Source organism: Gobio gobio, assembly GCF_949357685.1.
Source record: "Gobio gobio genome assembly, chromosome: 2".
NCBI lineage: Eukaryota > Metazoa > Chordata > Actinopteri > Cypriniformes > Gobionidae > Gobio > Gobio gobio.
Window position 1 is genome coordinate 3,226,909 of NC_137098.1, and position 21,269 is coordinate 3,248,177.

General features: G+C 39.8%; 1 protein-coding gene across 7 annotated transcripts in view; it reads right to left on the minus strand.

The window, feature by feature from the left end:
* cbfa2t3 (CBFA2/RUNX1 partner transcriptional co-repressor 3) overlaps positions 1–21,269 on the minus strand; it is a 104,550-nt gene that overhangs the window by 62,183 nt on the left and 21,098 nt on the right. Inside the window, exon 1 of one of the 7 annotated variants that reach the window (XM_079806083.1) lies at positions 9,134–9,273. The exons of 3 other annotated variants lie outside the window; for them this stretch is intronic. Coding sequence is in view for 1 of the 4 variants with exons in the window: in XM_079806081.1 (XP_079662207.1) it covers positions 8,379–8,388 (10 nt within the window). In the remaining 3 variants the exon portion in view is untranslated. Of the gene's footprint in view, positions 1–3,926; positions 3,970–8,378; positions 8,477–9,133; positions 9,274–21,269 lie in introns of those variants that run through there. 3 more of the 7 variants (XM_079806074.1, XM_079806081.1, XM_079806075.1) reach the window with 3 other exon arrangements.

A 21,269-nucleotide genomic window follows, 5' to 3' on the forward strand; every position in this document is an offset into this window, starting at 1 on the left:
TTTGTAATTTTATTTTGTATCAACCTGTTTTGATCCCTTAGAAAGGGCTGTTGAAGGGGCTGTTTGTGCAACAAAGTATTTTTTTTCACCCTTTTATTGATGGACAGTGTTACATTGTGTGAGCGATTATTTGCTCCAAGTGTGAATGACTGCTTCAAGTGAGAATGTTGGTGTGAAATCGAACACTACAGTATGCCAATGTTGTTTTCAATAAAACAAACATTTGAACAAAGCAAGCCGATCCACTTTTCTATGTTGATAAGAGCATTAAAATAAGAAAAAATAATGGGACAAAAAGAAATCAAGGGACATTTAGAATAAAAAAAAATGTGCGATTAATTGTGATTAATTGTGAGTTAACTATGGCATTAATGCGATTAATCGCGATTAAATATTTTAATCGTTTGACAGCACTAGTTTTTTTGTGCACAAAAACTATTCTCGTCTCCATAAAGTTATTGTAGAGCCGCTGTAGTGAGATGGACTTTGTAACTTTAGTCTTTAGTGTCTTTTAAGGGTCTTGAGAGTGTAAAGTTGAGCCAATGGAGGCCTTTCAGAGCATCAGATTTACACTAAAATATCTTCATTTGTGTCTGAAGATGAACGGAGGTCTGACGGGTGTCCAACCACATGAGGGTCAGTAATTAATGACAGAATTTACATTTTTGGGTGAACTAACCCTTTAAGTTTGGGCCGCAAAAGTAACGTTTGTTTATGTTGTTGCCGTTGAAACCGTCTATATGACCATCAAACTGTGTATAGTGTGAAATACTGTATCCTCATGCCATCAGCCTTTTCCTTATTGACTCGTTTCACCTTTAACTTGCCTTTTAACTAAGTTGAAAGTAATACAGTATGAAGTGTATACAAATATTTCTCGGTCTAAGTCAGGATCTGGCTCACTCACAACTGACTCACTCCTTTTTTTTTCATCCCGATTCCCCGACTAGGATAACTAGCTGTTTTTTCCTCCTCTCTCCCTCGTATATTCTCTGAGAAAACAGCAGAAGTGTTTGGCCGAGGAGGCGTATCCAGGAAATAGTGGCAGGCCCTGACTTCCTGTGTGACAGGTGCACGATGCAAGGCCTGACAGCTGCTCTCTCTCTCTCTCTCTCTCTCTCTCGCTCTCTCGCTCTTTCTCTTAGGCTATGGCCAGCTGTAGCCTAGTACTGCTCTTGTTTGCTTTGGCTCTTGCGTCATTACAGCTTTGCTGATTTATGGAGCACAAAAGGCTGAAACCTGCCCAACTCACACACATGCAAAATAATCACACAAAAATACATATATGCATAACCGAATCTTTATCTAATGATGTTCTCTTCTTCTATGAAGTGATTGAAGCCTTAATGGTACAGTGATCCTCAAGGATGACATATACAATGGTATTTAATAATAGACATTTGTCCAAAGGTACACTATTGTACACTATTACATCTCCAAAAACCATAATAACACTATAGTACCAATTAACCATTGTAATGTGTTGAGTAGTGGTACTATCATTTTACTATCCCTATCTTCCTCGCCACTTCAATGATTATATGAAGGTCCAACGCCTCATCTCCTCCTCTATGACTTATGTCTGTGTATTATGCTTATTTTTAGTAATATTCCTAGCGCCCGCGTGCACATACGCCTATATTGCAATCATTCGCGAACATGTCACTTGTGTGTTACAAACGGAAACTGGAGAGCTGAGGGAAGAGACGAAATACGCTGAAGGGAATGAAGAGCCGCTTTCCTGCGCGAGCTGAAGTTGAGCGAGCTGAAGTTGAGCGAGCTGAAGTTGAGCGAGCTGAAGTTGAAGTTGCGCGTGCTGAAGTTGAGCGAGCTGAAGTTGAGCGAGCTGAAGTTGAGCGAGCTGAAGTTGCGCGAGCTGAAGTTGAGTGAGCTGAAGTTGAGCGAGCTGAAGTTGAGCGAGCTGAAGTTGAGTGAGCTGAAGTTGAGCGAGCTGAAGTTGAGCGAGCTGAAGTTGCGCGAGCTGAAGTTGCGCGAGCTGAAGTTGCGCGAGCTGAAGTTGCGCGAGCTGAAGTTGAGTGAGCTGAAGTTGCGCGAGCTGAAGTTGCGCAAGCTGAAGTTGCGCGAGCTGAAGTTGCGCGAGCTGAAGTTGCGCGAGCTGAAGTTGAGCGAGCTGAAGTTAAACGAGCTGAAGTTGAGCGAGCTGAAGTTGAGCGAGCTGAAGTTGCGCGAGCTGAAGTTGAGCGAGCTGAAGTTGAGCGAGCTGAAGTTGAGCGAGCTGAAGTTGCGCGAGCTGAAGTTGAGCGAGCTGAAGTTGCGCGAGCTTACCTCAAGTGTAGATAGTGAGCGTTTGTTCAGCTCAGCTTCTCACGTGTTGGATCGGATGAGAACAAAACAGACTAACTTGTGACAAAGCCGAAATACTTATTTTTGTAGCCTAAAGAAGAACATGCATGCACTCTAGAAATGAAATACGATCAGTTCTGTAGCCTATAGGATGATCATTTTTATTTTACCTTAAAATGACATTGACTTAATTTGATTTAAAAAGCACCTGCTGTAGCATCTTAGTTTTTTTCGTTGCACTAAACACTATTTGATTTAACATTTTGGAACAATTATATACTTTGGTTTTATTTAATTTTACTGGTAAAGACTTTTTTTCTTTACACTGAATTTAAAAACAATGATTTAAGTAACATCTTTGTTTGGATTGCAGAATATGCAGTTGCCTTTAATTTCACCTTTCAGCCTTTTAATTTCCAATTCAATTTCTTGTTAATTTCAGATTGCGGACTTGCTTGCATTAGCCAAAAGCCAATTTAACCTTTTAAATACCAAATAAACATCTTGTTCATGTATACTTTTGTTCTTTTATTGTGTAAAAAAGAAAATCGGCCATGTAAAATCATGATCGGTGCATCACTAGAATTTAGCGTTAACCCTTTTAATAGACACTTTTGATACTTTAAAGTCCCTGTAGGAATTTGTATTCATATAGGAACATCCTTTCCTCCAACTGGAACATTCTGCTATCAACAAAAATGTTTCTCCCAATTCCATTTGCTTTGAAAATGTCCCCCTTTTTTTTATATATATGGAAATTAAACTTCTTTCTGGTGGATCCCTGGTTGTGGAACAATAAGCGATCAGAGAAGACCTCTGCGTTAGATTAAGGTCTTCGTAAGAGACTCAGCTCAAACCCATTTCAAGAATGACAGGATAGTCCGGCGCGCGGCTTCTGTTTCCGTGAGATAACGGCTGCTTTAATTTGTGCAAATACGCTACATCGTACGTCTCCCAGCCCAGAGCCCCTTCTCAATACTTGAACATCATTGTGAGGAGAATTGTATGTGTGTGTGTGAGGGCTTAATAAGTGAACTTCATCTGTAGTTACCCCTCAGAAGTGTGTGATAACTAACTGGCTGAGGGCGAGAGAGGAAGTGAGGAGCTAGCGTTATCGCTGATATGAACTTCCACAGTTTGATTAATAAACCCTTCCACAGCTGGTGCCCTGTCTCTCACACACACTTCCGCTGGCAACTTATCCTTTTATCCCCCCCCCCACCTTCTTATTTACCAAGAGCTTCCTTATCATCCAAACACAACAAGTCAAATCATAGTCAGAGAGGTTTACAATGTCCCCTCTTTGACCAGATCACGTCTGTTTTTCATCACAGAAGAATTAACAATCTTACAGCATCAGCCTGAGCGGTCTCTTATTTTCTTTGTGTGTCTCAAAACGCAAGCTTTAACCTGATTGGCTATCTTTAAGTCTGATGACAACGAGTGCTTCTTAGTTGAAGATATGCAAGGCACAAACAAACACGCCCCTCCCTTCATTGCTCCACAAACAGTGGGTGTGTCTATCATAGCAGGAGCAAAATAACTCAAGCTAAAATGACGGACAGAAGCAAGAGTTGGTTGTTAGTCTGCAGCAGCACACACTCAAAACTAGTGTTACTCACTTATGGAGCAGAAACAACATCACCTCTTGCCTGATTATAATCCTTTCTTTTTCCAGATATGCCTCTGAGCTTTTCTTTTTATGTAATGTCTCTCAGACTTCTTTCTTTCTATAGTCTTTCTTCAAATCTCTTTATAATAATGAGTGGACACGCCCCCTACTGCTGATTGGCTCTCTCTCCTCCCCCATCATGAGTGGACACGCCCCCTACTGCTGATTGGCTCTCTCTCCTCCATCATGAGCGGACACGCCCCCTAAAGCTGATTGGCTCTCTCTCGTCCCCCATCATGAGTGGACACGCCCTCTACAGCTGATTGGCTCTCTCTCCTCCATCACGAGTGGACACGCCCCTACAGCTGATTGGCTCTCTCTCCTCCATCATGAGTGAACACGCCCCCTACAGCTGATTGGCTCTCTCTCCTCCATCATGAGTGAACACGCCCCCAACAGCTGATTGGCTACACGTGTGTTGTGCTGCTCAGTCCGATCCACTTTCATCAGCATTTTTCATAAATCGCTTACTGCACATTTAACAGCAATAAAACTAAATCCTAGGGCACATATAGTCAGTTTTGGTCTTGAAAAACTGTGATTGGTCACATGTCAATCAGACAAGTCTAAGTGGGCGGGTCTTGGCCAGACTTAATGCCGATAGTCTAGCTAGCGATTGTCCATTTTATATAAAGCTGACCTATAGTGTTTCTCAGACAGGACGACTCCATATCTGCTGAGAACACAGGGGTGAAGGAAACTTTGTAAAGAAAGGGTAAAAAAACCCGCATTTCCTCACAGCAGGACATCAGTGCCTCTCTCTCTCTCTCTCTCTCTCTCTCTCTCTCTCTCTTCAGCTAATGTGTAGAATGGAGCAGATAATCTCCACTGAGCTGCTCTGCTGTAGAGCTGAGGTCAGCACCTGCTCATGAGCGGCCGATGCTCGAGTGTGTGATCGACATCTCTCTGGATATCAGGAAAACCAATCAAAGTCGCTCAGTCGTCTCAGAGCGTCAGAGCAAACACACAATCATGCACTCACACACACACACACACACACACACACTCACACTTAACGATGTCATGTTTGCTGGAGTTTGGGAACACACACTCACACACACACACACACACACTTAACGCTGTCATGTTTGCTGGAGTTTGGGAACACACACTCACACACACACACACACACACACACACACACACACACACACACACACACGCACACACACACACACACGTTTGTTTTTGTGAAATGTGAGGACATTCCATAGGCTTAATGGTTTTTATACCGTACAAACCGTATTTTCTATCCCCTTACACTGCCCCTAAACCTACCCATCACACACACACACACACACACACACACACACATACACACACACACACACACACACACACACACACACACACACACAGGAGACTGTGCAGTTCACTTTCTGTGAAAAAAACCTCATTCTGTGATTTATAAGCATTTTGAAAAGTGAGGACATGGGGAACGTCCTCATATTTCTCCCTCTTTTTGTAATACCCATGTCATTATACACATTTGTGTCCTGATATTTCACAAAAACATGCCCACACACACACACTAAACGCTGTCATGTTCTCTTGCATTGGGATGCTGGTGTTTGGGAACACACACACACACACACACACACACACACACACACACACACACACACACACACACACACACACACACACACACACACACACACACACACACACACACACACACATACAGTCACTCACACACACACATACACTCACTCACTCACACACTCACTAACACACTCACACACACACACTAAACGCTGTCATGTTCTCTTGCGTTGGGATGCTGGTGTTTGAACACACACACACACACACACACACACACACACACACACTAAACGCTGTCATGTTCTGTTGCGTTGGAATGCTGGTGTTTAGGAACACACACACACACACACACACTAAACGCTGTCATGTTCTCTTGCGTTGGAATGCTGGTGTTTAGGAACACACACACACACACACACACACACACACACACACACACTAAACGCTGTCATGTTCTGTTGCGTTGGAATGCTGGTGTTTGGGAACACACTCACACACTCACACACACACACACACACACACACACACTAAACGCTGTCATGTTCTCTTGCGTTGGAATGCTGGTGTTTAGGAACACACACACACACACACACACACACACACACACACACACACACACACACACACACACACACACACACACACTAAACGCTTCTAGAGGAATGAACCCAGATCGCTCAGATGACAGACTTTGACTCAGGCGTTTCAGAGCCACCAAACCAACATCTGAGATGCTGCGATGCCATTGGTCCACTGGTTAGCCGGTCAGCTGGTGTTGTGGGGTCAGGAGGTGTTTCTCACAGGTGACAGTCAGAATACCTGACCGATCAGGTGCTCACCCCCCCCCCCCCCCCCCATCACCCCCCCCCCCCCCTCGCCCGCCCACCGCCATCTGCTCCGCTCGTTAATTACGAGGCGGCAAACTTCACCTGCACCCGCTCTCCAATTACAGTAATGACCTCCAGTGCACACCATGTCCCCAGTGCAGAGCCACAGGACACACTCCCCGTCCTGAAGACATCGGCCCCAGAGTCTCTGACACACACACACACACACACACACACACTCCCCCAGCCGGAGCCCGTCCCGAAGACATAGCTGAGGCCTTCCAGTCCTCACGCCGGATCAGGGCCCAGAGCTCACCTCACAGTCATCAACAAATCATCAAGTGGAATCTCACAATATCTGAAGCCTGACTAAAAGGTTTTTTAAACTGTTGTCAATGTATGCATATTACAAGAATACTGGCTGTTTATTAGTACATATTAATGCACATATTAGTTGTTTATCATCATGCATATTACTAGGATATTGGCTGTTTATTAGTACATATTAATGCACATATTAGTTGTTTATCATCATGCATATTACTAGGATATTGGCTGTTTATTAGTACATATTAATGCACATATTAGTTGTTTATCATCATGCATATTACTAGAATACTGGCTGTTTATTAGTACATATTAATGCACATATTAGTTGCTTATTATCATGCATATTACAAGAATACTGGCTGTTTATTAGTACATATTAAAGCTCATATTAGTTGCTTATTATCATGCATATTACTAGAATACTGGCTGTTTATTAGTACATATTAATGCACATATTAGTTGTTTATCATCATGCATATTACAAGAATACTGGCTGTTTATTAGTACATATTAAAGCTCATATTAGTTGCTTATTATCATGCATATTACTAGAATATTGGCTGTTTATTAGTACTTATAAAGCACATATTAATGCTCATATTAGTTGCTTATTATCATGCATATTACTAGAATATTGGCTGTTTATTAGTACATATTAATGCACATATTAGTTGTTTATCATCATGCATATTACAAGAATACTGGCTGTTTATTAGTACATATTAATGCACATATTAGTTGTTTATCATCATGCATATTACAAGAATACTGGCTGTTTATTAGTACATATTAATGCACATATTAGTTGCTTATTATCATGCATATTACAAGAATACTGGCTGTTTATTAGTACATATTAATGCACATATTAGTTGTTTATCATCATGCATATTACAAGAATACTGGCTGTTTATTAGTACATATTAATGCACATATTAGTTGTTTATCATCATGCATATTACAAGAATACTGGCTGTTTATTAGTACATATTAAAGCTCATATTAGTTGCTTATTATCATGCATATTACTAGAATATTGGCTGTTTATTAGTACTTATAAAGCACATATTAATGCTCATATTAGTTGCTTATTATCATGCATATTACTAGAATATTGGCTGTTTATTAGTACTTATAAAGCACATATTAATGCACATATTAGTTGTTTATTATCATGCATATTACTAGGATATTGGCTGTTTATTAGTAATTATAAAGCACATATTAATGCTCATATTATTATCATGCATATTACTAGAATATTGGCTGTTTATTAGTACTTATAAAGCACATATTAATGCACATATTAGTTGTTTATTATCATGCATATTACTAGAATATTGGCTGTTTATTAGTACTTAAAAAGCACATATTAATGCACATATTAGTTGCTTTTTGTCATGCATATTACTACAATATTGGCTGTTTATTAGTACTTATAAAGCACAAATTAATGCCTTATTCTACATCCCTTAATCCTAAACGTTACAGCAACTAACTATTAATGATCAGTTTTTAGGAGTTTATTGAGGCAAAACTCAATAGTTGGTTAATAGTCTAAAGTGAGACCAAATCGAGATGCCATGAAAGCACTGAATAATCGCTCCAGAAGATGAATGGATGGTGTTCTCGGGACAGAGCTTTAAGAGCTGTTTGGTGGTCATGTTTAAGGATAGTCTGTGGCCACAGTGCGGTTTCACCTTTAGACATTGAGCTGTTGGGAGAACTATTACCGTCTGTTCATTCATAATTCAGCTGCTCTTTACTGGGGTCAATTGAAGAGTAAAGTGGTGGTTTGCAGTAGCATCCGCGGCTGCTGACTGGGCTGGACTGAAGGACGGTTAAGACAAGTGATGCTGCAACAGAGCATATTGTGGTTTCATCCATCAGTGTGCTGGCAGTGAACAATTCATCATAATGCACCAGATCACATCTTCATTTTTCTGCTCATAATCACTTTTAGATGAACAGGTGCAAAGATTGCCAAGTCGATAAATCGCTACTTTTCCATTGATGTGCTTAAATATGCTGTAGTTTTGTTATCCGCTAGATTTATAGTAAACAATCAAAGCTTTTCCTCTTCAAAATATGTGAAAAGCACATTTCTGACAGATCCGAGTCGGTTGGAATCACTGAACTAAAACAAATAATTACAGAAAGATTGAGAATTTTTGTTTCCAATTCATTTTAGTGATAATAAACGAAGCCTACTATTGATAATAACAGGCACCTAATTTGATTTGAAATAAGTCGTTGGGTGTATTTTTGTATTTAAAACCATGTGTAGCATAAATAGCTACAGACTTGTACCGTTGTTGGACATTTAATTTCTACATTACTGGACTGTACAAGACATATCCAGCTTTACACGCGTATTAAACCAGCCCATATTGACATGTAGTTATTCAAGAAATAGCCGTTAATAAACGATAAATAAAGCAGAGGCATCACTTACTTCTGAAGGTCGAAGTCAAACTGAGGTATTTGCAGCAAAAATAATCCACGCGAAAAATAAAAACAGAAGGAAACTGAGTTTATTACGCCCCGATCTTCATTGAAAAAGGCAAAAAACTTTCCAAAATGAATAAGAATCAAATATAGCTATTAAAGAGTGTCTGAGAGAGAGAGAGAGAGAGAGAGAGAGAGTTCTGAACTCCTTTGGATGTTGAATTTTCGTTATAGTAATAAATAATGAGGTAATTCGATTTCAAGAGAACGAAAATATATCGTACAAAGCTTGACCACAGCGGAGCTTTAGTATTAAAGTAGTGAGACTTTGGTATTACGTTGCTTTCAAATGTCAAAATCTTGAAACGCGTTAACAAATTTCGTAGTAAAAATGCATCGCGAAGGGGGAAAAAAAGTTCGCTTCGATTTCCCAAATCACAATAAATAAATAAATCGCAAAGTCCTCCGATTCAGATCTCGCGTTCTTGATGGTTCTTATATCGTATTCCACACAGTAGATGTCCGCGATCCCTCCAATAACATAGAATATGTTTTTTTAATATTGCCACTGATGCTCCATTTTCCAAGTAGAAGTGTAGTGGATATTGTCTCTTGTAAATCCCGAAAGTCCTCGTCTATAGAAACGATTCGGATAGGGAGTGTTTCGGAGATCTTCCCGTTAATACTCCAACTGTTCGTCACGAACTCCCGCCACACTGAATTCGAAAAAAAGGTCCGTTAAAAACATCATTCGTGTAACGGCTAACTGATGCTACACATTCCGCGTTGTTTCGCTCTGCACCATCTCGCGTTTTGGTTTATTTTTGTTGTTGTCAGTGGTTGGAAGCTGGTGTGTTGTTGTCTAATGACCCTTCTGTCTGCGTTTAAAACACCATCTGGAGAGGAGAAGCGTTCTCCTGCGCTCCTAACCTCTCTCTCTCTCTCTCTCTCTCTCTCTCTCTCTCTCTCTCTCTCTCTCTCTCTCTCTCTCTCTCTCTCTCTCTCTTTGACAGCTCCTCAGACCCACAAGCTGACAGCCTGCCTCCCTTGTGCTGCATAACCCCCTCTGATATTGACGATTCCTAATATAATTCATATCACATTTTTAATAGACTTGCTATTAACATAATTAGGATGTGCCCACAATTTTCTGCAATTCTTGAGGGATCATAAGCACTGTCCCTGTCTCTGATAAAAATGTCAGATTGATTCTCAAGAGAGCATTATTGATGGTCCTTCCACAACGCAGAGCGGTTTTGGAAGCCATTTTGTTCGCTCGCCGCTAGGGGCCGGTGTTTCCCCATATCAGTTCCCGCGCGCCAGCGAAGCGCGCCAACAGTCGCATTCATCAGGCAATTGACAGCCAGGCAGCTGGTGCCCGAAGCCCGATCGAGGGCATTCAAATCAGATGGGAGATATGATGTTTTTGTAGCATAGTTACAAACTGAGCATTTCATTTTCCTGGAGCATCAAACATTCTAAGTGTAGACTGTTGATGATGGAGAGTCCTACTTTTAGTAAGCCTAATATAGCTATATAAATACATGCAATCGTCCATATTGTTTTATTTGTGAGGTAAAACAATATATAGCCTAGTAGCTATACTACAAATTTCAAATATTAAAGCAGATGAGTCGCAGTGAAAACACTTTTATTAGCCGAAATGTGCTTTTTAGGGGACGTACATTAGAAATTATACTACGGCAAGTGTAACTATGGACATTTTTAAATATTTGGTTTGATATTTTGACATTCATATGTGACCCGTGCTGGCAAAATGAGTCGCAATGAGCACATTTTCAAAAATGTGTCACATTTTCTATTAAAAAACCTTCAAAATAATGTATGGTTTGTTTGAATCGGACAAAAAAAGTGACTGAGCTACACCTGTTTTAAGTCGATAGAGTCCGTAGTTAATTGGAAGTTTATTAAAAAAAAGTTAATTTGGAGAAGATTCCAAAACGAAATCACCGGCAACCAAACCATACCGGCGTTCATCGGATTTCAACAAAAATATCTTAATTTGTGTTCCGAAGGTTTCACGGGTGTCGAACGAAATGAGGGTAAGTAATTAATGACATAATTTTCATTTACATTTTTTTTTTTTGGGTGAACTAACCCTTTAAAATCACAAATTTGGCACACACCAAGCAGCAACAGCAAATATCTATAGGAAAAATATATATTCAACTTTTTTTCCCCATGATACCACAATAGTTTGATTAACATTAATGAGACGGACAGCCTAGATATTAAGACCTACTGTAATGCACGCATCTAATATAATGTTACACCAACCAAACATTCACATAAGACATAACAGATGATGTTAGCGTGAATACTCGCCATGACAGATAGTTTGAAATACTGTAATTATGTGTGTGTGTAGGCCTATTGGGATTGCGCAATGTCTGAGAGTGTGCGCATGCGTCGGATCTGTAAGTCGGCACGAGTAAGATCATTTTCATGGACTAAGGAAAGGAAATGTACAAATAAAGACACTTTTAGATGTTTAATTGATCATTGGAATCGCTAGACAAGGGCTCATTTTCGTGATAACCTCAAAATCAACATTTTTCACTTGTTTTGCCTGTAGCTTGAAATGATCCCACTCATTTTCCCAGCACGGGTCACAAATAGTGTAAGTGTCTCAGTTCACTGATGTGTCCGAGACTGCTTATAAAGTGCGTATAAAACTGTAATTGTCATTGATTAATTATTTATTTTGAGACCTTGACAAATAACGCTATGGTAGGCTTCAGCTGAATAGCGGAGCAGTTCTTTGAGAGATTCAAAGAGCCGCATGCACCACCTATGAATATGGATAAGAGATGGCATTTCCACAGACATTTGAATATGAATATGAGTTTTTCTTCTTGTGGTTTGGGCAGAATATTCAATGCAGATCATATTCTGAGGTATTGGCGGAAAAGCTCTAGTAAATACAGCTGCTGCTGCTAAAAAAATGACCCCCCCATCCCACCCCCCTCCATTTTATTCAGTTGATTCCCCCATTTTTTGACTGTTTAACCATCAGCGCACCTGCTAGCCATTCACTGGCGCTGTGACTTTTGGGGAGGATCTGACGGAGTCACCGGAGGTGAGCCGATGAGAAACGCACATCTGCCTTTCTTCCCCCCCTCAGAAGTGAAGGGATGTAAAGACATGTAAACAAACCCGGCGGTGTAAAGTACACAGAGACCGCCTGAGAAGGATCCACAGCTTATAGTCCAAGCACTCTGATAATATCACATAAATCCATTATTGGTATAGATTTCCTTCCACGTTATTCTATTACAGTGATCCATTAGATAAGACATCAAAGTGCGCAAAAAAACATAATAAAGAAAAGACCATTGTTACACGTTTGTATTGCTTTACAATAAGGGGTAACACTTTATTTTAGTGTCCTTGTTATATATGTTACACTTAGCCAGTATAATAACATGCAACTAATCCTAACATGTAGTTAATTAATATTACTCAGTACTTAAATATATAATTACACTGTAACAATGACACCTTAAAATAAAGTGTAACCCAATAGGCTCGTTAACTAACAATGAATAAAACATTTGTTACAGCGTTTATCTTTGTTTACATTATTTAATAAAAATACAACTGTTCATTGTTATGTTAACTCAGGTCCGTTTAAATAATATTAACACATGCAACTTTTGATTCTAGTATGTGACCCTGGACCACAAAACCAGCCATAAGAGGCAATGTTTTGAAATTGAGATTTACACATCATTTGAAAGTAATAAATATCATCAAACATCAAACTAATAAATATTCTTTCCATTGTATGTATGGTTTGATAGGAATCAGAATCTGGAATCTGAGGGTTCAAAAAAATCGAAAGATTGAGAAAATCTCATTTAAAGTTGTCCAAATGAAGTCTGTAGCAATGCATATAACTACTAAAAATACAGTAGGAAATGTACAAAATATCTTTATGGAACATGATCTTAATATCCTAATGATTTTTGGCATAAAAGAAAAATCAATAATTTTGACCCATATAATGTACTGTTGGCTATTGCCACAGATATACCTGTGAGACGCACGACTGCTGTTGAGCTCCAGAGTCACAAATGTAGTAAATGTTGAAATGAACATTAACTGTTAAATGTTGATAACACTTTATTTAAAATTTCACTTTTTTTGTTGTTTAAAATAGATATCACAATTCTCCCACGATTCTGACAACAACAAAATAGCATGTAATTTATGAGAAGTTCTCAAAAACTGTTCATTGCTATAGTCTATTTTATTTTTTATTAGATAATTTGAATTCATTATTTATAATAAAAATATATTAATATATAAAAAAATTAAATGCCTCACTCATAAAGACTTGTTTCATTACTGGATGAATCAGCGTTTTTGAACAAATCTCTTGAATGAATGATTCAATGACTCACTCATAAAGACTTGTTTCATTACTGGATGAATCAGCGTTTTTGAACGAATCTCTTGAATGAATGATTCAATGACTCACTCATAAAGACTTGTTTCATTACTGGATGAATCAGCGTTTTTGAATGAATCTCTTGAATAAACGATTCAATGACTCACTCATAAAGACTTGTTTCATTACTGAATGAATCAGCGTTTTTGAATGAATTTCTTGAATAAACAATTCAATGACTCACTCATTAAGACTTGTTTCATTACTGGATGAATCAGCGTTTTTGAACGGATCTCTTGAATGAATGATTCAATGACTCACTCATAAAGACTTCACTTGTTTCATTACTGGATAAATCAGTTTTTTTGAATTAATCTCTTGAATAAACGATTCAATGACTCACTCATAAAGACTTCACTTGTTTCATTACTGGATGAATCAGCGTTTTTAATTGAATCTCTTGAATTAATGATTCAATGACTTACTCATAAAGACTTGTTTCATTACTGGATGAATCAGCGTTTTTGAACAAATCTCTTGAATTAATGATTCAATGACAAACAATTTTTTAACAGTCATTGGTCGCCACCTACTGGTGTAACGATGTAATTAACCCCTCGTGGAGGAACAAAAAATATTAAACACCCTAGTTTTTCTGTCTGAACGTCTGTCGCTTGTCATCCACTGACAGGCTATATGAGATAAAACAATCGATTCTTACGTCCCGACTGACATTGTCGTTTACGAATCACGAATCACGGTGTCAAAATCGGGCTGAGTGTGTAGTCTGACCCCGACCTATTTTATATTAACTAATGGAACCTTATTGTAACGTGTCACCCTTATTTTAAAGTAAACAGTCTACACTCACCTAAAGGATTATTAGGAACACCTGTTCAATTTCTCATTAATGCAATTATCCAATCAACCAATCATATGGCAGTTGCTTCAATGCATTTAGGGGTGTGGTCCTGGTCAAGACAATCTCCTGAACTCCACACTGAATGTCGGAATGGGAAAGAAAGGAGATTTAAGACATTTTGAGCGTGTCATGGTTGTTGGTGCCAGTATTTCACAATCTGCTCAGTTACTGGGATTTTCACGCACAACCATTTCTAGGGTTTACAAAGAATGGTGTGAAAAGGGAAAAACCTCCAGTATGCGGCAGTCCTGTGGGAGAAAATGCCTTGTTGATGCTCGAGGTCAGAGGTCATGGGCCGACTGATTCAAGCTGATAGAAGAGCAACTTTGACTGAAATAACCACTCGTTACAACCGAGGTCTGCAGCAAAGCATTTGTGAAGCTACAACACACACAACCTTGAGGCGGATGGGCTACAACAGCAGAAGACCCCACCGGGTACCACTCATCTCCACTACAAATAGGAAAAAGAGGCGACAATTTGCACCAAAATTGGACAGTTGAAGACTGGAAAAATGTTGCCTGGTCTGATGAGTCTGGATTTCTGTTGAGACATTCAGATGGTAGAGTCAGAATTTGGCGTAAACAGAATGAGAACATGGATCCATCATGCCTTGTTACCACTGTGCAGGCTGGTGGTGGTGGTGTAATGGTGTGGGGGATGTTTTCTTGGCACACTTTAGGCCCCTTAGTGCCAATTGGGCATGGTTTAAATGCCACGGCCTACCTGAGCATTGTTTCTGACCATGTCCATCCCTTTATGAGCACCATGTCCCCATCCTCTGATGGCTACTTCCAGCAGGATAATGCACCGTCACAAAGCTCCAATCATTTCAAACTGGTTTCTTGAACATGACAATGAGTTCACTGAACTAAAATGGCCGCCACAGTCTCCAGATCTCAACCCAATAGAGCATCTTTGGGATGTGGTGGAACGGGAGCTTCGTGCCCTGGATGTGCATCCCACAAATCTCCATCAACTGCAGATGCTCTCCTATCAATATAGGCCAACATTTCTAAAGAATGCTTTCAGCAGCTTGTTGAGTCAATGCCACGTAGAATTAAGGCAGTTCTGAAGGCGAAAGAGGGTCAAACACAGTATTAGTGTGTGTTCCTAATCATCCTTTAGGTGAGTGTATTTGTACACATTATACAAAAATATAAATAAATAGTTCGTCTTCATCAAATATCATTGACGTTGTCTTTTCAAACCCCTCCCATTTGTCCATCTGTTATAGAAACCGATTTTTATAAAGGATAAAATAGTAGGATTTGGCATTATTTTCCTCATTGACATTACGGAAGTAAAGAGGGTTACATTGACTTGAGGGACGTGTGTGAGTAAAAGCATGTGTGTGTAGGCGTGTGCCCGTGTGAATGTGTGTGAAGTGAGTAGAATTGAACACAACACTAGATCAAAACTCTCAGCCTTGAGAAACCCAGTAAAAGAGCAGCCCTCATTGCACTGGCTCCGCCTCTCCTTCTCTCATGACAGCTAATACCCAGTTCACAGATATTAAATAAATCCTCTACACCCATAATTCTTAATCCACCGTACTGATATGTGGTCAGCTCTGGCGTGGACATGCAATATCTACTCCGATATTTGAGGATTTTTCCACAGCCAAATGCAATTTGCCTACATTTCGGAATATGTCAGTCTTGCGAGGGCAAACGTCTCAAATCAAGTGTGAAACATTGGGATCTGTTTCCTGTGCGCACACATCAGTACACCGGTCAGGCATAACATTATGACCAGTGAATAACACTGATGATCTGGGATATATTAGGCAGCAAGTGAACATTTCATCCTCAGAGTTGATGTGTTAGAAGCAGGAACAATGGGCAAGCGTAAGGATTTGAGTGAGTTTGACAAGGGCCAAATTGTGACGGATAGAGGACTGGGTCAGAGCATCTCCAAAACTCCTTGAAGGCCCCACCTCGCAACTTACAGGACTTAAAGGATCTGCTGCTAATATCTTGGTGCCAGATACCACAGCACACCTTCAGGGGTCTCGATGGGTCATAATGGTCATAATGTTATGCCTGATTGGTGTACACACACCATTTATGCTATAGGAATGGATGTGAACACCCTTTCAGGTCGTTTTTACTTCTGGGAAGCTCTGGGATAATCTTTATCAGTTTTTCCACAACATCGCCTTGTCCTGTCGTTAAAGTGCATATTTCCATACAGTATATGATTAATAATCTGAAGCGTATTAAACCTGGTGTCCTCCTGTTCTTTCCAACAAACCACATGAACGCGTCAAGCTCGTAATCACGACTTCAGAAGTGGGACGTTTCGGATATCCTCATGTTCTTCTGCCCTTAATAACGAGCAGATAGCAGTGAAGCATCAGCGTGATACTCCATAACCATTCCCAATATTATCAAACCAATTAAAAAATGCAACTTGATCCTCCATGAAAAGATCTAGACTATCAAAACATGAACAGCAATGAATTGTCACAAGCTAAGATTTTCTGATTAGTGCCGTTTGTTTTTGTTGGTCTCAAACTGACCCCGAACATCACCAGCATTACTACACTGGAAAACACACACCGTCCTGAAAAATACACACCAACTTTGTAGTAAAACAGATGGTCAGAGCTTCAGTAATATCTGCTGACTGGAATCTGATTAGTTCAAGGGAACGTATTAAAAGTATTTGAAGGGAAAATAGTATTTTAAACTGTTTTACGGCAGGGTGTTTTCTCTGAAGAGTCTCTGTGATGTTCCTTCTGACGCCTACACTCTAAAAAATTAGAGTGTTTTAACCCAGCGATTGGGTTGTTTTAACCCATCAATTGGGTTGTTTTAACCCAGCAACTGGGTTGTTTTAACCCAGTGAATGGGTTGTTTTAACCCAGCGATTGGGTTGTTTTAACCTATCAATTGGGTTGTTTTAACCCAGTGAATGGGTTGTTTTAACCCATCGATTCGGTTGTTTTAACCTATCAATTGGGTTGTTTTAACCCAGTGAATGGGTTGTTTTAACCCAGTGAATGGGTTGTTTTAACCCAGCGATTCGGTTGTTTTAACCCATCGATTGGGTTGTTTTAACCTATCAATTGGGTTGTTTTAACCCAGTGAATGGGTTGTTTTAACCCAGTGATTGGGTTGTTTTAACCCATCGATTCGGTTGTTTTAACCTATCAATTGGGTTGTTTTAACCCAGTGAATGGGTTGTTTTAACCCAGTGAATGGGTTGTTTTAACCCAGCGATTCGGTTGTTTTAACCTATCAATTGGGTTGTTTTAACCCAGCAATTGGGTTGTTTTAACCCAGTGAATGGGTTGTTTTAACCCAGCGATTGGGTTGTTTTAACCTATCAATTGGGTTGTTTTAACCCAGTGAATGGGTTGTTTTAACCCAGCGATTGGGTTGTTTTAACCCATCGATTCGGTTGTTTTAACCTATCAATTGGGTTGTTTTAACCCAGTGAATGGGTTGTTTTAACCCAGCGATTCGGTTGTTTTAACCTATCAATTGGGTTGTTTTAACCCAGCGATTGGGTTGTTTTAACCCATCAATTGGGTTGTTTTAACCCAGCGATTGGGTTGTTTTAATTCAGCGATTGGGTTGTTTTAACCCAGCAATTGGGTTGTTTTAACCCAGCGATTCGGTTGTTTTAACCCATCAATTGGGTTGTTTTAACCCAGCGATTTGGTTGTTTTAACCCAGCGAATGGGTTGTTTTAACCCAGCGATTCGGTTGTTTTAACCCATCAATTGGGTTGTTTTAACTCAGGGAATGGGTTGTTTTAACCCAGCGATTGGGTTGTTTTAACCCAGCAATTGGGTTGTTTTGACCCAGTGAATGGGTTGTTTAAACCCATCAATTGGGTTGTTTTAACCCAGCGATTGGGTTGTTTTAAACCAACGATTCGATTGTTTTAACCCATCAATTGGGTTGTTTTAACCCAGCGATTGGGTTGTTTAAACCCATCAATTGGGTTGTTTTAACCCAGCGATTGGGTTGTTTAAACCCATCAATTGGGTTGTTTTAACCCAGCGATTGGGTTGTTTTAAACCAACGATTCGATTGTTTTAACCCATCAATTGGGTTGTTTTAACCCATTGAATGGGTTGTTTTAACCCAGCGATTCGGTTGTTTTAACCCATCAATTGGGTTGTTTTAACCCAGCGATTGGGTTGTTTTAACCAAGGGAATGGGTTGTTTTAACCCAGCGATTTGGTTGTTTTAACCCAGCAATTGGGTTGTTTTAACCTAGCGAATGGGTATGGGTTGTTTTAACCCAGCGATTGGGTTGCTTTAACCCAGCGAATGGGTTGTTTTAACACAGTGATTGGGTTGTTTTAACCCAGCGATTGGGTTGCTTTAACCCAGCGAATGGGTTGTTTTAACACAGTGATTGGGTTGTTTTAACCCAGCGATTGGGTTGTTTTGACCCAGTGAATGGGTTGTTTTAACCCAACGATTTGGTTGTTTTAACCTATCAATTGGGTTGTTTTAACCCAGCAATTGGGTTGTTTTAACCCAGTGAATGGGTTGTTTTAACCCATCAATTGGGTTGTTTTAACCCAGCGATTGGGTTGTTTTAACCCAGCAATTGGGTTGTTTTAACACAGCGATTCGGTTGTTTTAACCCATCAATTGGGTTGTTTTAACCCAGCGATTCGGTTGTTTTAACCAAGGGAATGGGTTGTTTTAACCTAGAGAATGGGTTGTTTTAACCCATCGATTCGGTTGTTTTAACCCATCAATTGGGTTGTTTTAACCCAGCGATTGGGTTGTTTTAACCAAGGGAATGGGTTGTTTTAACCCAGCGAATGGGTTGTTTTAACCCAGCAATTGGGTTGTTTTAACCTAGCGAATGGGTATGGGTTGTTTTAACCCAGCGATTGGGTTGTTTTAACCCAGCGAATGGGTTGTTTTAACCCAGCGATTGGGTTGTTTTAACCCAGCGATTCGGTTGTTTTAACCTATCAATTGGGTTGTTTTAACCCAGTGAATGGGTTGTTTTAACCCAACGATTTGGTTGTTTTAACCTATCAATTGGGTTGTTTTAACCCAGCAATTGGGTTGTTTTAACCCAGTGAATGGGTTGTTTTAATCCATCAATTGGGTTGTTTTAACCTAGAGAATGGGTTGTTTTAACCCAGCGATTGGGTTGTTTTAACCCATCAATTGGGTTGTTTTAACCTAGAGAATGGGTTGTTTTAACCCAGCGATTCGGTTGTTTTAACCCATCAATTGGGTTGTTTTAACCTAGAGAATGGGTTGTTTTAACCCAGCAATTGGGTTGTTTTAACCCAGGGAATTGGTTGTTTTAACCCAGCAATTGGGTTGTTTTAACCCATCAATTGGGTTTTTTTAACCCAGCGATTGGGTTGTTTTAACCCAGCGATTGGGTTGTTTTAACCCATCAATTGGGTTGTTTATAACCCAGGGAATGGGTTGTTTTAACCCAGCGATTTGGTTGTTTTAACCCAGCGATTGGGTTGTTTTAACCCATCGATTGGGTTGTTTTAACCTATCAATTGGGTTGTTTTAACCCAGTGAATGGGTTGTTTTAACCCAGTGATTGGGTTGTTTTAACCCATCGATTCGGTTGTTTTAACCTATCAATTGGGTTGTTTTAACCCAGTGAATGGGTTGTTTTAACCCAGTGAATGGGTTGTTTTAACCCAGCGATTCGGTTGTTTTAACCTATCAATTGGGTTGTTTTAACCCAGCAATTGGGTTGTTTTAACCCAGTGAATGGGTTGTTTTAACCCAGCGATTGGGTTGTTTTAACCTATCAATTGGGTTGTTTTAACCCAGTGAATGGGTTGTTTTAACCCAGCGATTGGGTTGTTTTAACCCATCGATTCGGTTGTTTTAACCTATCAATTGGGTTGTTTTAACCCATCGATTCGGTTGTTTTAACCTATCAATTGGGTTGTTTTAACCCAGTGAATGGGTTGTTTTAACCCAGTGAATGGGTTGTTTTAACCCAGCGATTCGGTTGTTTTAACCTATCAATTGGGTTGTTTTAACCCAGCGATTGGGTTGTTTTAACCCATCAATTGGGTTGTTTTAACCCAGCGATTGGGTTGTTTTAATTCAGCGATTGGGTTGTTTTAACCCAGCAATTGGGTTGTTTTAACCCAGCGATTCGGTTGTTTTAACCCATCAATTGGGTTGTTTTAACCCAGCGATTTGGTTGTTTTAACCCAGCGAATGGGTTGTTTTAACCCAGCGATTCGGTTGTTTTAACCCATCAATTGGGTTGTTTTAACTCAGGGAATGGGTTGTTTTAACCCAGCGATTGGGTTGTTTTAACCCAGCAATTGGGTTGTTTTGACCCAGTGAATGGGTTGTTTAAACCCATCAATTGGGTTGTTTTAACCCAGCGATTGGGTTGTTTTAAACCAACGATTCAATTGTTTTAACCCATCAATTGGGTTGTTTTAACCCAGCGATTGGGTTGTTTAAACCCATCAATTGGGTTGTTTTAACCCAGCGATTGGGTTGTTTAAACCCATCAATTGGGTTGTTTTAACCCAGCGATTGGGTTGTTTTAAACCAACGATTCGATTGTTTTAACCCATCAATTGGGTTGTTTTAACCCATTGAATGGGTTGTTTTAACCCAGCGATTCGGTTGTTTTAACCCATCAATTGGGTTGTTTTAACCCAGCGATTGGGTTGTTTTAACCAAGGGAATGGGTTGTTTTAACCCAGCGATTTGGTTGTTTTAACCCAGCAATTGGGTTGTTTTAACCTAGCGAATGGGTATGGGTTGTTTTAACCCAGCGATTGGGTTGCTTTAACCTAGCGAATGGGTTGTTTTAACACAG